At 42.8% G+C, this 15,771-nt stretch overlaps 1 protein-coding gene across 3 annotated transcripts; it reads left to right on the top strand.

The window, feature by feature from the left end:
• Nucleotides 1–257: 257 nt before the first annotated feature.
• Nucleotides 258–15,388, top strand: STMN2 (stathmin 2). 3 transcript variants are annotated; one of them, XM_009699855.1, is made up of 4 exons: nucleotides 258–363; nucleotides 1,011–1,183; nucleotides 11,022–11,213; nucleotides 14,027–15,388. In XM_009699855.1, exons 1-4 carry the CDS (start codon nucleotides 282–284, stop codon nucleotides 14,084–14,086), a joined length of 507 nt encoding a protein of 168 aa, XP_009698157.1. In that variant the 5' UTR covers nucleotides 258–281; the 3' UTR covers nucleotides 14,087–15,388. The 3 variants fall into 3 exon arrangements, with proteins under 3 accessions (XP_009698157.1, XP_009698156.1, XP_009698155.1); XM_009699854.1 differs by having other exon boundaries at nucleotides 274–363; nucleotides 14,032–15,388; XM_009699853.1 differs by having other exon boundaries at nucleotides 282–367; nucleotides 982–1,183.
• The last annotated feature ends 383 nt before the right edge of the window (nucleotides 15,389–15,771 follow it).

Below are 15,771 nucleotides of genomic sequence, written 5' to 3'. Positions count from 1 at the left end.
CTGTAAACCAGAGAGGACTGTCTGCATTACACCCAAGGCTGAGGGCGTGTAGGAGATCAGAAGCAGTCTCTGCGGTACTGAGCATCTCATGTGTGATCTGCTAAAGGCTCCAGGTTCAGAAGAAATAGCTGAAAGTAAATATTCTAGAGAAACCTGCCAGGTGGGTGATGGAGCAGATTTGCTGGTCCCCAGGCAGTCACCTCAGCTAGAGAGTCACTGAGGAGGAGCTGGGGAAGTGAAGCACGCTAACAAGATCTCTCATTTCAGCTTACAAGGAAAAGATGAAGGAGCTGTCCATGCTGTCTCTGATCTGCTCCTGTTTTTACCCGGAACCTCGCAACATGAACATCTATAAATATGATGGTGAGTGACTTCACTGGAAACCAGCCTGCAGGTCAGATAATGTGCTAGTGCTGGGAAGTGACTCAGTTCACCATCCCAGTCCATAGTGTTAGTCAGTCAATATTTTGCTGATTTAACAATTTATTTGCTGGTTTTGGCTGTTACTTTCTACTGATTGTGTATTACCCATGATGCTGCCTATTGTTCCGGCATTAACAGTATAGCAGCTAACTCAACTCGTAAAGCTAGCCCTCTCATACTGAGCTGTACTTTTCCTACTACCCGTTTGAGAATTACAGCTCTTCGCAGCTGATACAATTCCCCAGGAAACCAAGAAAAGATGAAAGCATGCTTAAAAAATTAATCAGCTTGGGCACTGCTCGCGGGGGGTGTGAAATGACACAGAACCCCAATAAGCTTCCAAAACTGCTGTAATTTTTTTATCCTTATGAGATTAAGGAATAATTAAGCTATTACAGATGAAATGGAATGTACTTCTCCCGAGAACAGTTTTCGGCCCATAATCTGTCATTGCATTTAAAATGCCCAAGGCAAAAATGCTAAATCTTTTGTCTGTACTTCTGATCCTACACTAACGTCTGTGCTGCTTCTCTCCTCGATGCCGCTGAGGTACCGAAGGGCTCACCATTTCTCACTTTATTGTGCAGACATGGAAGTGAAACAAATCAACAAACGTGCCTCGGGCCAGGCCTTTGAACTGATCCTAAAGCCGCCATCTCCGGTCTCAGAAGCACCACGAACTTTAGCTTCTCCAAAGAAGAAAGAACTCTCTCTTGAGGAGATCCAGAAAAAGCTGGAGGCTGCAGAGGAGAGGAGAAAGGTATCTTTCCTTAAAAAAAATACTAGTAATTAGACCTGACTCAGTGTACAGAATAACAGCCAAGTTTCCTGTCCATTTCTATGTTTTCCGTTGCTATCACTGACTCACGGTGGCCCACATGGACAAAAATTATTAACACGTTTAAAGAAACAAATGAGTTTGTTTTCTTTCAGCAGCTTGCAGACAAACCTCACTGATTGTGATGCTTGGGAAGAACGCGTCACAAAATGCAGGGGGCCCAAGCGGGTTCAAACACGCATGCTTACCGTGGGAGTGTAAGTAAGTGGGTTGTTCAGAGCATCTGTAACACTTGCTGAAAACCAGTACAATTCTTCTGGTGTCTTAAGTTTAAGATATGGATGTGCAATTCAAACAGCTACAGTCTGGGCTGCCAGATCTTGACTCCTTGTAGTGCTGGTGGAAATTACTCACAAGGCCTGCCTGAGGCAGCTAAAACATCTTATTTCTGCAGCATGGAGGCATGTCAGCCCTGAATAAAGAGAATTCTGGGTCATTCCACACACACTTGAATAAAGACGCTAGCGTAGCACAGCTGCAGAGAGAGGCATTTCTAGCAGCCATTCTCAACAGTGCTGGAAGTTGGCCTCGTAGGGTTATCTACAGGCCAAGTCTTCCCTTCATTATGACCTTACCCATAACGGTAAACCTGTGTTTCATAATCAATAAGTTTGTCTCATCAGGTTTGGAAGGGTTGTTACACCTTCTTCACAAAGGTGTAGCACAAACGCAGGGTGCGTGCAGCAAGAAACCTACATGAACTGTTTATTTGACTTTCATCATGACTGATGTGTTAAAGAGGTCTTTGTTGGCCCTAAGTCAGAGCTAGCTCAGATTGCTTGCTTTCTTTTTGCAGAAGATAAAAGGCCAAATTCCAGATCAGATAAGTCGGAGGATGACAGGCAAAGTCGATGAGACACTCGCCACAGCCAGCCTGAGTTGCCAATCTGAAAATAAGCAGTGTTCTGTATGGACCCAGTGTTTATGCTGTGTTGCAGCGTTTCAGGAAAGTCATGGCTGACCGCAACGGCCACAGAAAACTCAAGATGTGTTAGTATATTGTCCTGGTTAATCCATCTTTCCTTTTGCTACGGCACAAAAGGAGAACTGCAGAAGCCAGAGAAACCTCAGGAGCCATAGAAGGACTTCTGTGTCCTTCAGCCCAGTGATCAGTGGTGTTTTGTGGCAAGCATGTTTGCACCAGTTAAGTTGGAGTTAGAAACCCCTTCCACCTGCTGGTGGAGTCCCTGGTAGAGGGTATCTGAAAATGAAACAAGCTTAGATGTCTCTAAGCCTTTCATTTATCTCTTAAGCAATGTGTTTTACTACTAAAACTGACGTTTACAGAATCTTTTCCAAATATGGACAAAAATGTCTACAGAAGTCCAGGGACAGCAAATGTGCCACAGATAGCACATGGAGCAGCTCCAACAAAAGCAGCTCTCCTGTCAGACCAGATCAGGGTGACTTCCAAGAAACCCAGTGGAGTGATGTGAGTGAGGTGAGGTACGGTGAGATGTGAGTCCATTAAAGTCAGTAGATCTGATGGGTCCTTAAAGCCTGGCCCTCAGTTTTGATTTGCAGTGAAACCTGACTGTTCTGGACCTCACTAATTTGAACAATTCCTTTAGATGAACACAGAAGCGTTGCCACATTTGCCATTTCTGCTGCCTTGCTGACACAAGACTCTGTGTTTCTAATGCGCACACATCAGCACTATTGTTTCTTTCAAAGAAATACTTCTGCCAGAGTATTTGTTTCAGTAAAAGGACAGGACTGTATGGGAAAGGAATATGTGTTTGCACTAGCGCCTGCCCAGAAGTCTGAGCTTTTACACGCCCGAATCATGGTACGCCCCAAAGACTCAATCCATGAATTGCCTCTGTACCGAGCACAAATACTCAAGTAAAGATACGGACATAGAATGAAATGGCAGCCATTAAGAAGCCTGATATTATGCATATACTTAGTGGGAAATAAAAATTTAATATCCCAGAGATTTCATTTCATTGATTTCATTACTGTTCATTTCTTCCTAAAGAAAAACTCATTATGCAATAAACTGTAATCAGTGATAGCAATACAGACACTTGCCATTTCTTCCCCTTGGTACTATATTAATTTTGAATGACCATATAACTGAGTTGTTGTAACAGACAAGATCCTCCACGTTAGCATTGCAGCAGAAATTGCTGGGAAAGGAACAAAGAAAAAAAGCAAAAAAATTCATTACATCACTGTTGAAACCCCTGGTGCTCTCACATCTCAACTATTGCCTTCATTTTTGCCCTGAAAAAGAGTAGAGTGCAGAGAAGGATAAAAAAGAAATCAAATTAAATAGTCCACTTTTCAGCTTGGAAAGAGACAACAGATGAAAGATAAGATAGAAGTCTACAAAGTCATGAATGGTAATGAGAAAGTGAATAGGAACAATTATATTCTGTTTCACACAATCCAAAGGGGAAGAAACACTCAATGAAATGATCAGACAGCGATTTCAAAACAGAGAGAGGGAATCAACTTTTCGTGTATTGTTTCATCAAGGTATATTTGTTATCACAGACTATTTAGAGATTATTAAAATATTCTTTATTTCAAAAAGATAATAGTAAAATTGATAGAGCACTACCTTGCAGGAAATGGTTATAAGAATGCAACCTCTGGCTCAGAAAATATGTAACTTGGTGACTGCCGAAAACTAGGAAGCTATGTATATGTATAGATCTCAAGGAAAGGACCGGGCAGGTTTGCCCAACTTCATCTACACTTTCCCTAAGCATCTTCCACTTTCTGCTGCTAGACAAAGCAGGCAGACTTCTCCTGACACCCACCGTGGCAGTTGTTATTGTACTTTTCAGTCTACGTACAGCAGCTGTCAAGCATGACCATTCGAGATCATGTCCTTCCAGCACAGTTCTAATTAAAATCAAGTATAACTAATGGATGAGAATTGCCTTTTTGCAAAAAAATACTAATTGATTTCACACTGGTTAGGAATTAGGTTCTGCTCTGTTAATTAGGCAGTATTCATTAATACATTTTCAAAGTCATGAGAACATCTACAGCAATACATGCACTTCAGCAGTCTCCTGCTTCTGATCTTTCCTGTTTATCATTGCTTATTCCCTTACAAGGTTTTGCAGGGCTCTTTCCTTTTCTCCTCTTTTTCTCTACCTCACTTAATAGTCATGACCTCATACTCGCAGACCAAACCGAGAGTTTCACCTGAGGCATTTTTCCCTTTTGCACCACACAGCAAGACCCACTTGGGCTAGTTACAGGTTTGTCCTTTCCGTTTATAGAATCCTCTGTACAGCGTGGTGTTATTATCCCATTATTTTTTTGGCCTGTGTGTGCTATATTTTCACACCTTGGTGGATAATCAGAAAGATCTTTTCATCCTTCCCACTTCAGAAATTAGAGCACAGTGATGTTGTATGCAGCAGAAGTTTATTTCTTACAGAATCTTTAACATTTATCAGTTTTTACTCATTGGCCTTGAATGCTCAGCTATTATTACTCTTGATGTACAGACTTCAAGAGCAGTATGTCAAATTAGATATGGCTTTATTGCCCGCGTTCAACTTACTAGCATAAAAATGAAACACTAAAGGGATGTGCATTTCTACTAGACTTTGGATTACGGGAGAGAAATGGTATGTAATTAAATCCTTTTAATGGTTTTATATTGGGATGAAATTGAATCAGGCTCGTCCCTAGTGCTTAGCACTACGCAGAATGCAGGAGAACAGTCATGTTTTTTAACTTTCACGCTGTTGGATATAGACTTACAGCTGCATGAGTTTTTAATACCATGACTATGAAATGGTGCAAGATAAGCCCCCCCCAACCGTGCAGCCTAGCCTGGGCAAGGCTGGCTGTGCTCCCCGCAGCAGGCAGGCAGCCCGGGGCATCTCCGCCAGCATCATGGTCACATTCTGCGTTGGGCTTCAGCACCCAACTCACTGCCCCTTTGAGCCAGCCCCCCAGCCTACCCAGAGGCACTTCTTGATACTCTTGATCCATCTCTTCTTTGGCATTGAAAAAGCCACCGATGCTTTACCGCACGGTATAGCAGGCTGCTGGGGGAAAAGGCTCTGCCAAGGTGGGGAAGGCAGCCGAGCTGGGGGACAAATGCTCCCTCCTAGACATTGCGTGGGACCAACAAAACTGCCACTCCAGGCAAGAGGAGAGGCAGAGGAGGGACCTTCCTTGGCAAAAACTGAGCTTGCTTTCTTCTTCGAGACATGGTTTAGTGGGTTTAGCAGGCATGGTGGCATTGGGTATGCGGTTGGACTTGATGATCTTTGAGGTCTCTTCTAACCATTGTGATTCTATGGTGATTCTTCGGTTCAGTGATTCTTCCAGCTCAGGCCTGCTCCCCTCCTTGGTTTCCCACCACATTTGTAGGTGAGCAGGCTGGAAGAGAGGACAGGCACTGCCCGAGACATTTGCCTCCTGTCTTGCCCATCTGCTGACCTCCCTTTCCGTTACTGCTGGCCCTCAGCTGTGCTTGTGCAGAGAGGGAATACAGCGTGAAGTGCTTTTCCATCTAAAGGTCCCACTAACACGTGCGGAAGCAGCACTGGAACTGGGTGTTTCTGCCCCATTTTGGTTTACACTGTAGCATTTACATACATGGTGCTTTGCCTCAAATGTTTACAAAAGATAGCCAAAACTGCAAGCCACTTCACAGTTCCTCATCCAAAAAGCGCAAAGCTATGGAATATGTGCCCGCAGGAAGATGTTTGCTACCAGCTAGGCACCAGGGTCTGTCTCGGAGCACATGGAGTCATGAGTAGGGACAGCGAACATGCCAGTGCTGGCAAAGCTTCTCCCCCCCAGTCTGCCGTGGGCTTTGCTGCTAATGAACAGTCATAAGACAAACTGACATTGACCTTCATTAACTTTAAAATGCCAGGCCTCAAACTGCAGCAGATCGCGAAGTGCCTCATGAGCAGGTAGGGGAGCATCAGACGGGGCTCAGGTGGTGCCTCTTGCGTCCCTCCGACATGCTGCCTTCTCCTCCATGGGTCACAACCCCAAGAGCAGCAATTCTGTGACAGTTGAAGAAGAGAAAGAGAATTTTCTTCAATCATGTCGTGGATGGGCTCTTTATTTTTTATTACTCTACTTCACGTTCTTAGTAGCTCTGACCTAAATGTCCCTTGGCAGACTGGACAAAGAATAAAAAAGATCCTAATCTCAATTCCAGGGAAATTTTGCACCAACTAGTTTCGGTAGAAGTAGGACTTCACCTACGGTTACAGCTCGAGTGTCTGTTGACTCTCCTGCAGTACAGCCATTTCACGTCTCTGCTCTGTGATCCCCATGGAGCAGGAGCATCCCCGTCTTCGTCGTGTCTCTTTAGGCTGCCATTGCTTTGGGAGAGGAACTGCCTCTCCCTGTGCATCTGCACACTGCCTGAGTCCTCACAACAGCCAGAACAGGTGCTAGCATAATACAAATAACGGTATTCCCAGTCAGGAATAGGATGTAACCATGCAGAGATTTGAAGAAGTCAGTGCCATGAGTGAAGTCAAACTTCAGTCCGTTCCCTTGTTTTTACATGGAAAAATCCCAACCTCAATTTCTTCCCCTGAAAACATCACTACTTCAAGTCACCAGCAGGAGCCTTGAATCCTGTCTTCGCATTCTGCTCCATTAATAGTCTCTCTTAAATACACAAGACACTGAAGAATACAAAGGTTAATGCAGCTTCTGCTGAACAACTGAATTTCAAAAAATCCAGCCAGTGAATAAATGTGTTATGAAAGTGGAACTCCCAGGAGCTATAGGGTACCTTGTACATCCTGGTAACTAAGGATCCTAGTAGCTAAGGTGAATGCGTTCAAGCTGAAATTCCCAGTTTAAAAACAGTTGTCTGAGCCCATTTCTTGCTTAAAAGTAATCCTTTAATTTTATCTCTGCGTAAATGACTTCAGTATTTGGATGTACATGTCAAAGAAAAATAGATACATGTGAGAAAATAAAGCACCTGTTACTCAGATAAGTAGAATTCTCTTCCTGTGAGTAATAATTTAAAAAAAAAATGTATCTCCAAAGCCAGTTTCCATTAATAATTTTGCTCATGAAGTGAGTGTTTAGTTGTCTGCATCTATCTCTGGCCAGCTAAGTACAAGATGTGGATTTGCTTTTGAAGCACTCATCTCTGCAAACTGGGGGTGCACATGATCCTTTAGAAATATGACATGAATATCATAGGAGTTTACCTGCATTAGCTATCTTTTTAGCACAGCAGTACATTTCTAGGAGCAAAGGTATCTGTACCAGAACCATTTCTATTCCTCCACATCTAGCATGAGATGCTGCAGCTGTAGCTGCATTGGTTATGCCTTGTTATATTTCAGAAGTCTTCTGGCTATTCCCCCTTGAGGATTGCTTTTTTCTTCCTCCGCCATTTCTTACTTTTCTCTCCTTATTAATCTTCTTTGCCTTTCATTCCATTTCCAGTCTTTTTCACTCATTTTCTCACAATAGCTGTACAAGAAGGACTTACCGTAAGCCATTTACAAGTGTGTTAGAACATGGACTGTCAAGGATTTGAAAATACCCTTTCCAGCACTTCAAACAATACAATGTTGAAAATAAACTTGGAATAAAAACTTCCTACATATGTTGGAATCCTCTCAAGACCGTGGGAGTCCAAACAGAGCAGTTAAAAGCCAGCACAAACAACAAAGGGAGTTTATTAATCCCAGCCCCACGAGGTATCTGGGGTCATTCATTTACCCATTTCTGGATGTGTAGTAGACTTTGAACACACGGGGTGGCCAAGTTCTTTTGCCAAATGTGCTGGAAACAGAAAATCATTTGACAATCCAGTACAAAAACATACCAACCGCCTTCCAGAACTGTCGTACGGGGATTTCAGAAATGGTCTGAACACCAGGGAAACCGGCAGACTGACAGCTGGGGTACAACGGCGTTAGAAGGGGGACGCCAGTCTAAACGAGACTCTACCCCCTCGATGTTTCGTGGCGGGGAGGGGGCTCTCTCTATTTTGAACCAGTCCTGGGTACCTTGAACATTTTGAGTGAGGAAAAAGAATGCTGTTTAAGGCATACCGTAAAGAAAAATCGCATTAGGGGTGTGCAGGCAGTTCCCAAGGCCTGGTGTAGTTTTCATTCAGACTCTCACTGGTGCCAACACAATTTGCATCCAGTAAATACTGAATTAGAGTATAAGGATTTTCTTCACTATCATGCATTAATGGACAAATTACTTTCAAATGTGATGACTGCCAGCGTAGCCTCCAGAACTCTATGTACTTTGATATGGAACTCTAATTTTTCACTGTTCTCCTGGATTTATGATAATGAGAAGTAGTTCCAGAAGGCAAAGGGTTTGAATGGAAGAAAACAAATCCTGAAAAATGGGCAAGTGCCCCAAAGTCTCAAAGGCATTTTGCTACCTCCCGTTGAAAGCCAATGCTGTTTTCAAAAATTATGCTTATAGCACAGTCCAAATCTTACTTTTTATTACAGCGTCTCCACAGGCCCTGGATATGCCCTTGGAAATGTCTGTTTTCCAAATCTGAAAAGATTTGATTTTATAACACATTATATATACGTATTTAAACACCAGGAAACGTTAGCCTTTCAAATTAAGAAGTCACTTCTTAAATGTTTCATGGGAAAGGGCATTACAATTAGTATCATAGTACCTTTTATCAAATTATCAAAATTACTTGTAGATCTCTTAAGCAAAGGGTTGACAAAATTCGTACCAGCAACCAAAATTTAATGACGATAACTTTTCCAAAAGTAGATGAAAGGTTGCCATTGAATACTAAATTAAGCAGAAAATGCAGAATAACTTCACAAGCACTGGTCAGACTGAGCCACTCAAGTTGGCCTAGAAATGGTAAAGTGAGATGAAGATGTTCAATTATTTTATGTTGTACCAAATCTTTCAAAATAACATCTTTACATTTTGAAATAGCCTGCAATTAAAGAAATGTTAAATGCTAAGTATCTGGGATCAAATATTTTGCTTCAAAATAACCTATTTTTATTATATGATTATTAAAATTATTGATGTTTTTGTTAAACTTATGGGGCTTTCATGATTTTTCAGCTAGTCTGCAAAATTCCTTCTTTGCCCAGCTCTTCTTCCCTTTGGCTCATCCTCCTTCCGTTCTCCACCGGTGAAACTCCCTGCACTTGGCTGGGGACTTTTTGTTCCCATCTGCGACATCTCTTGGCCTGCACAACAGTTACTTTCTCTGAGTCAAAGATCTGAAAAATGCTTGCCCTGTTACTCTCTGTTTGGCACATGCTATAGCAGAGGGAAGAGCCAGGAAGAGCCGTTGTAAGGGACCGGCCATTTCGGCAAACCGTTCCCATCAGCAAGGGCTCCGGGGACGGCGGTTTGAGAAATGAGCCGTTAACTGCAAGCTGGCCGGAGGTGAATGCAGATACATGATGTGACCAAGATGGACAAAAGTAGCTCTTTCCTCTGATCTCAAGCAAGCCCGTACAGCCTTTCAAAGACAGATACATTTTGCTGCAGCGTCTTGCTGCAAGATGTTCTGCCTGGCTTTTGCAGCCTTTTCTAGAATCTGCTTACTTTGCCTCATCAGTACATTTGGCTTTATGTGTGTCTTACCTTTGTTAAAATATTTGTTTTCTTCTCCTAGCTGGATCTCCCTTGTGTAAAAGCGTTGCAGTCTTTTTCACTCCGTTTAAAGCCACACGATAGAATTTAATAGGATTCATTACTGCTAATTGTAATTATTGGTTAAAGCCCTTAATTTAGGCCTTAAACGAATTCATTTTTACCGATAACAATGACAACGGCACATTGTGATCTGCACTGAAAAATGCACTTAGCTTCGTAGAGCCATATCTCATTCCCTGTTTTCTGTTTGCTTCCCATGCTCCCTCTAATTTATTTTATCCAAAAGCATACAATATTGTTTATCATTTCCAAATAACCCCTCGGAAACATACTGTCTTTTCGACTAGACTTGCCTGGAGGATGTCCCCAATGCTGCAAGTTCTTTGGCTTCTCTCCTAGGACTAGTGGTTTCATGTTAGTAATTTGATTTAAAATAAATAACAAAGCTTATGTTTCTGAGCAATGAGTTTACAAAGAAGAATAACACGACATTGCAGATAGGCTGCATTCGTTTAATTCCTACCTGCAGTTTTCATCTTCCTTGTGAACTTTTAACTAAAACTAGCTTTTTTGTTATTTTCTATAGAATAAAACCCTTTTTTCCCCTTCCTAATCAGTGAGATGAAGCCAAACATAAATGTCATGGCGAAAAAAACCACGATCTGAATTCATTCTTTCTATCTTTCACAACAGTAAACTTCAGCCTGTTATTAATTCTTCAAGCACATTAAAGGATAGTCCAGCCTAGACAAAAAATGCACCTCTCCCATGTCGGTGACCTCCCTTGTAAGGCTGTACATACCTTCAGCCCCCAGTCCTTTATCTCCACAAATAAAACGCTCGCAGCTGAAGGACTGCGGCTGTCGGAGGTTGAGCAACAGCGGCAGTGACCCAGAGAGCCCATGGCAGTGACCCAGGGCAGCACATCTCGTTAACAGAAGTGCCTCGGGCACGGCTCCGCTGCTGCCTCAGCCCCCTACCCCACATTTAGCCAGTGCCTCTGAGCCCCTGTTACCGAAGCTAAACTGGTTTATACACAGACGTCACCTTTCCAAACAGTGCGTGTAACAACAGAGCAACAAACTTTACGCAGTTCCCAAATGCAGTGAACTGTTGCCCTGTAGGGATTACTTTGCTCCGCGTATTTTATTTCAGGCGCTTGTCTCTCTGTTTTCAGTCCCAGGAGGCCCAGGTGCTGAAACATCTGGCAGAGAAGAGAGAACATGAGCGAGAAGTGCTTCAGAAAGCTTTGGAGGAGAACAATAACTTCAGCAAAATGGCAGAGGAAAAGCTGATACTGAAAATGGAACAGATCAAAGAAAACCGTGAAGCTAATTTAGCTGCTCTTATTGAACGTCTCCAAGAGAAGGTAACGGTCACTCCTCACCTTAGACTAGAGAGGAAAATCTAATCAACATTTTGAGATGTTGTGGGTAGCTCTTATCTCAGTTGCTGCACTTGAGCAATTTTTAAGTCAGAGCCCCTGATGCCTATCTAAACCACCACTCACTTCTGAAAAAGATCAAACTTCTATAATCACAGAATCACAGATTGGTTGAGGTCGGCAGGGACCTCTGGAGCTCCTCTGGTCCAACCCCCCTGCTCTAGCAGGGCCACCCAGAGCCAGTTGCCCAGGACCATGTCCAGATGGTTTCTGAGTATCTCCAGGGATGGAGATTCCACGACCTCCCTGGGCAACCTGTGCCAGTGCTCGGTCACCCTCGCAGTGACAAAGTGTTTCCTGATGTTCAGAGGGAACCTCCTGGGTTTCAGTGGGTGTCCATGGCCTCTGGTCCTGTCACTGGGCACCACTGAGCAGAGCCTGGCTCCGTCCCCTGTGCCCCCTCCCTTCAGGTATTTATAGACACGGATGGGATCCCCCTGAGCCTTCTCTGCTCCAGGCTGGACAGTCCCAGCTCTCTCAGCCTTTCTTCATAGGAGAGAGACCGAGAGATGCTCCAGTTCCTTAATCATCTCTGGACTTTCTCCAGAGAAAGGTTAATTTTCTAGCTTTTAAGAATTGCTGTGAACAAATGAAAGGTCACGTGTGTTCAGATTTTGGCTTTTAAGAAGAGTCATTGATCAAATCAAGTTGTCCTATGTCTGTAGTTCTTGGTTTCTCTGAGGAGAAAAATGAAACAATATGGGAAAAAAATCTTTCCTATACATCGAAAGGAGTCTGTTCTTCCATGACTTGCAGCTAAAAGAGAGTAAATTTTCTTTTGGAGATCTTTGGTACAGTCAGAGGAAACAAGTAACTCACAAACCCCACCATGCAGGACCAAGTGTGCCCTTCTCCAAAACAGCCCTTCTACACAAGAGGGGGAAACATGTGAATAAAGATTTAGAAGTGTTAAGAAAAAATTAATTAGTTCTGCATGAGGGATCACATGTTTCTCTCAATGATGAACTTTGTAATATGTTAGTAAGTTGACTAACAGAAAGGAAATAGCTTTTCAACAGATCTTCTCCATGAGCACCTCTGCTTCTTTGATGGAGACAAAAGTGTCAGAGAGTAGGAAAGAAACAACAGAAATGGAAGGATGATGTTACAAGTAACTACGCAAACGGGATAATTCTTGAGCTTAAGAACCGTACCCAGATTACTTGACATTTTTGCAGTAGATTAGTTTGTAGGCACATATCCCAAAGCTTATGAAAACAAAGGGGAAAGCCAATTAGGCATCCTTGAGGACCAAAAGGAAATGGGAAGGACAGCTGGAGCATCTCTCTGTCCTAGGCTAATGTTAACAGACTGTTAAACCCCATTTCCACAGCAATACGATGGCGTATGTGCATGAAATCCAAAGAAGGCTTCTGAACAAAGATTTGGGAACATTTGTACAGACCAGTAATTAAAAATTGCATGACTATGCAGTTTTGCCAACACAAAAGCGAACCCTGAATATGCAGGGAAAAAAATGAGTTCTCTGGGTCCAGATCTTCAACAGTTACACAGAACTGTTGATGCCCTGAGGTGTTGGTGTCTAGAAGTTCCCATAATCAAAGATAATTTCTGTGCGCTGCAGTTAATAGGAGCCCCGAGGAACAAGTCCCTTACAAAACCTAGCATTTGGAACTATGGATCTTATAAGAACTGTGATTTACAGATTTAATTGATGCAATAAGCTGTCTTGGCCTGTGATCCATAGCCCAACTCAGACAATAAAAAGACTTCTGTGAGTTTTTTTACCATGAAAGACCCTCTAACGCATGGAAATACCCGGGCAGTGCCTTACTCTGAAGTCAGCTAGGGGTGGATGTTTGCTTTTGTAGTCACCTTGTGCTTGTCATTTGGTTGTCCGAGGTTTTTTTCAGTGATCAGACAAGAGAAGTAAAAGTCTGATAGTTTGACAGTTGAAAGGAGAGAGGCATAAACCAAAAACCCTAAAACCCAGAAGCTGCCAAAAAGAATAGTTTTATAAGCACCCCAAGTAGAACATTCCTAAATTCATTTGACAGCTGTTGTTCCTGACCACAGGCCCATTTCCACAGAAGTATCTGAATATACAGTGGCTCAAGTAAGTCTGCATTAATTATGACTGTTTTTGTCAAAGGGAAGACAACATGGCTGAAAGTGGAGAGGAGGGTCTGGCGTTCAGTTTTGGTAACCGCGTCCTTTCTCCATCACAGCCAGAGAAAGAACGGAGAGGACAGCTAGCTTCATCGTTAGGTCTAAGGAGATGTTCGAGATGTTCAGATTGACCCATCTTGGTGGAATTAAATTCTTGGACCTTTGGTTGTGGTTCCTAGATGCTACAGATAACATATAGTAACTGACACTTCCTCTGCATACAGTGTGCAAGCTGTTAATTCAAGCCCTATATTTGGGTTAGCATCTAGGAATTCAAAGGGCAAATGTGAGAATGTGGCACATTTTAAGCAGCACCTCCTTATGTGGGCCTTTAAAATACACCCCTGTGGGTTGCTGAGGATTATAAGGCCGTATCAGATGAAAGGCTGAGCTCCAGAGCGTAAGTAGATCGTAAGCATTGAATATGCCTCAGGCTGGTCCGGTGGATGACACCTCTCCTGAGTTGCATCCTTTAAAGCTGGTTGTGCTGCGAAACAAGTTTTACACGAGCATCAAATGCACAACCTAAACGGGTTTGTCATTGGGAGCCTTCCTGGGCGGGTGGAATGAGAAAGAGGTTTGATTTTTCCCTTCTTGATGTTTTCCAGGAGAGGCATGCTGCAGAGGTCCGTAGAAACAAGGAGCTCCAGGTGGAACTGTCTGGCTGAGAACAGCAATGGTGGATGTGACCCATCCCCACCATTAGTAAACTCCCCCTGCCTATATTATTATGGATCATGCGATATCAGTATGGGAAATGTATGACATGGTTTAAAAAAAAAAAATAAAAATCAAGAACTCAATAAAAAACTTTAAAAAAGAAACAAAAATAAAAACAAACCCAATGCGGTCTCTTTGCAGAATGATTTGCTTGATGTTTAAAAAACTTGGATCTTATTTTGTAAATACTTACATTTTTGTTAAAAAATACAAGTATTGCATTATGCAAGTTATTTCATAATCTTACATGTCCTGTAACAGGCTTCTGATGTTGTCTTCTTTCCACTCGGTTGAATTTGCTGGGTCTGTTCATCTGAAGCACCTCACGTCTAATTCCATTCCCCGTGACCTTCATTCCACCCCACCACGAGGTCAGTAGTAGTTCTATGGTGCTAGAGACCAGTCATTGCCTAATAACCTAGACCGCTTTGCCATCAGTAAGCTTTGTTGAAAGCGTGACTAGATCACAGATACCGTGAGGTCACAGTCAGCTATCCAAGACAAAAGGCTCTTACGATGCAGTTTCTTCAAATGCAACTTAGGCTGCAGGACTCGGTAGCGTGCTGTATAATTGGGGTTACGTCACCCTGTGCGGTACTTGTTGCTTCTGCTTTTCGAGGTAAGAGGCAACAAATAGCAGCTGGGCAATGGAATGAAAGGGAGCGGGATCAGTTTGAGGCAAATTTAAGAGGCACATTGTAACCATCAAGCTCTGACAAATTCGGAATGATGCCAAACAGCCATACAAATGCTAATCGTAAAGTGAGCTTAATTCACCACTTGAAAATTTATTGATGGAGCAACTAATAGATAGCATCAAGTGGCTTTATCTGTAGGTGCCATGATCTATGATACTTATCTGATGCTACCACCTTACATGTGTAATAGTACCAGAGGCTACCGAATCTTTCGCCTGGAACCCATGAGCCAGTTGTTACCTTTTTTTTTGACACTGCTGACTTCCATTCGTCATGACCTTTACTCTTCAGTGTTAGCCAAGCCTACCTAGTGACAGAGAGCTAGGACTAAGAGGGCTGAAGCAGGAGGAATGACTAGACAGGGTGCTTGTGCCAAGTACAGTATCACCAAACCTAACACATCGTCCCCAAAATAGCTGCAGTTTTGAAGTTGTCCCTGCCCCCCCGGAGGTTGCTGCCTGCATATTCTATTCTTCATTAGTGCTATTTTCCTGTATGTCATTGTGAGCAAGCTGTGATTAATAAAGAATTGGGGTTCTGTGAACTGAAAAAGTCTCTTCTCTCGCTCCATTACTGCTCTGACACGTGCCCATGTGAGGTGAAAAACCTCATGTACTCATAAAAGCATGGAAATGAGACTTAAGAAAGACCTATGAATAAACCAAGCCTGTTTCTCCGCTAATACAGGACTAACCCCTGCTATGTGTTTTCCAGTGCTTAGACTGGTGGGTTTTAAAGATTACCATATAAGCTGAGCCTATAAATGTGACTTCTAGCACCGAGTTTATTAAAAAAGAGAACTAGCTACACACACGTACACATGCACCCAATTTTCCAATATTGGGGAGGAAAAAAAAAGGAATTTGGGGGAAGAAAAGTGAGTAATACAACTCTGGGTACATACATGGACAGCTGCAGCAAAATTCTGGCTGTTA

This window comes from Cariama cristata, unplaced genomic scaffold (genome assembly GCF_000690535.1).
Source record: "Cariama cristata isolate BGI_N322 unplaced genomic scaffold, ASM69053v1 scaffold2325, whole genome shotgun sequence".
NCBI lineage: Eukaryota > Metazoa > Chordata > Aves > Cariamiformes > Cariamidae > Cariama > Cariama cristata.
The sequence above is the reverse complement of the archived record's forward strand: the minus strand, read 5'-3'. Positions and strand labels throughout refer to the sequence as shown.

Bases quoted from the DNA above. Each gene is read 5' to 3' on its own strand.
- STMN2 (XM_009699853.1), top strand. From the start codon at position 282: ATGAAGGAGCTGTCCATGCTGTCTCTGATCTGCTCCTGTTTTTACCCG. The intron at 368-981 runs GTGACTTCACTG...GAGGTACCGAAG, and splicing joins ATCTATAAATATGATGGTGA to GGCTCACCATTTCTCACTTT. The intron at 1,184-11,021 runs GTATCTTTCCTT...CTCTGTTTTCAG, and splicing joins CTGCAGAGGAGAGGAGAAAG to TCCCAGGAGGCCCAGGTGCT.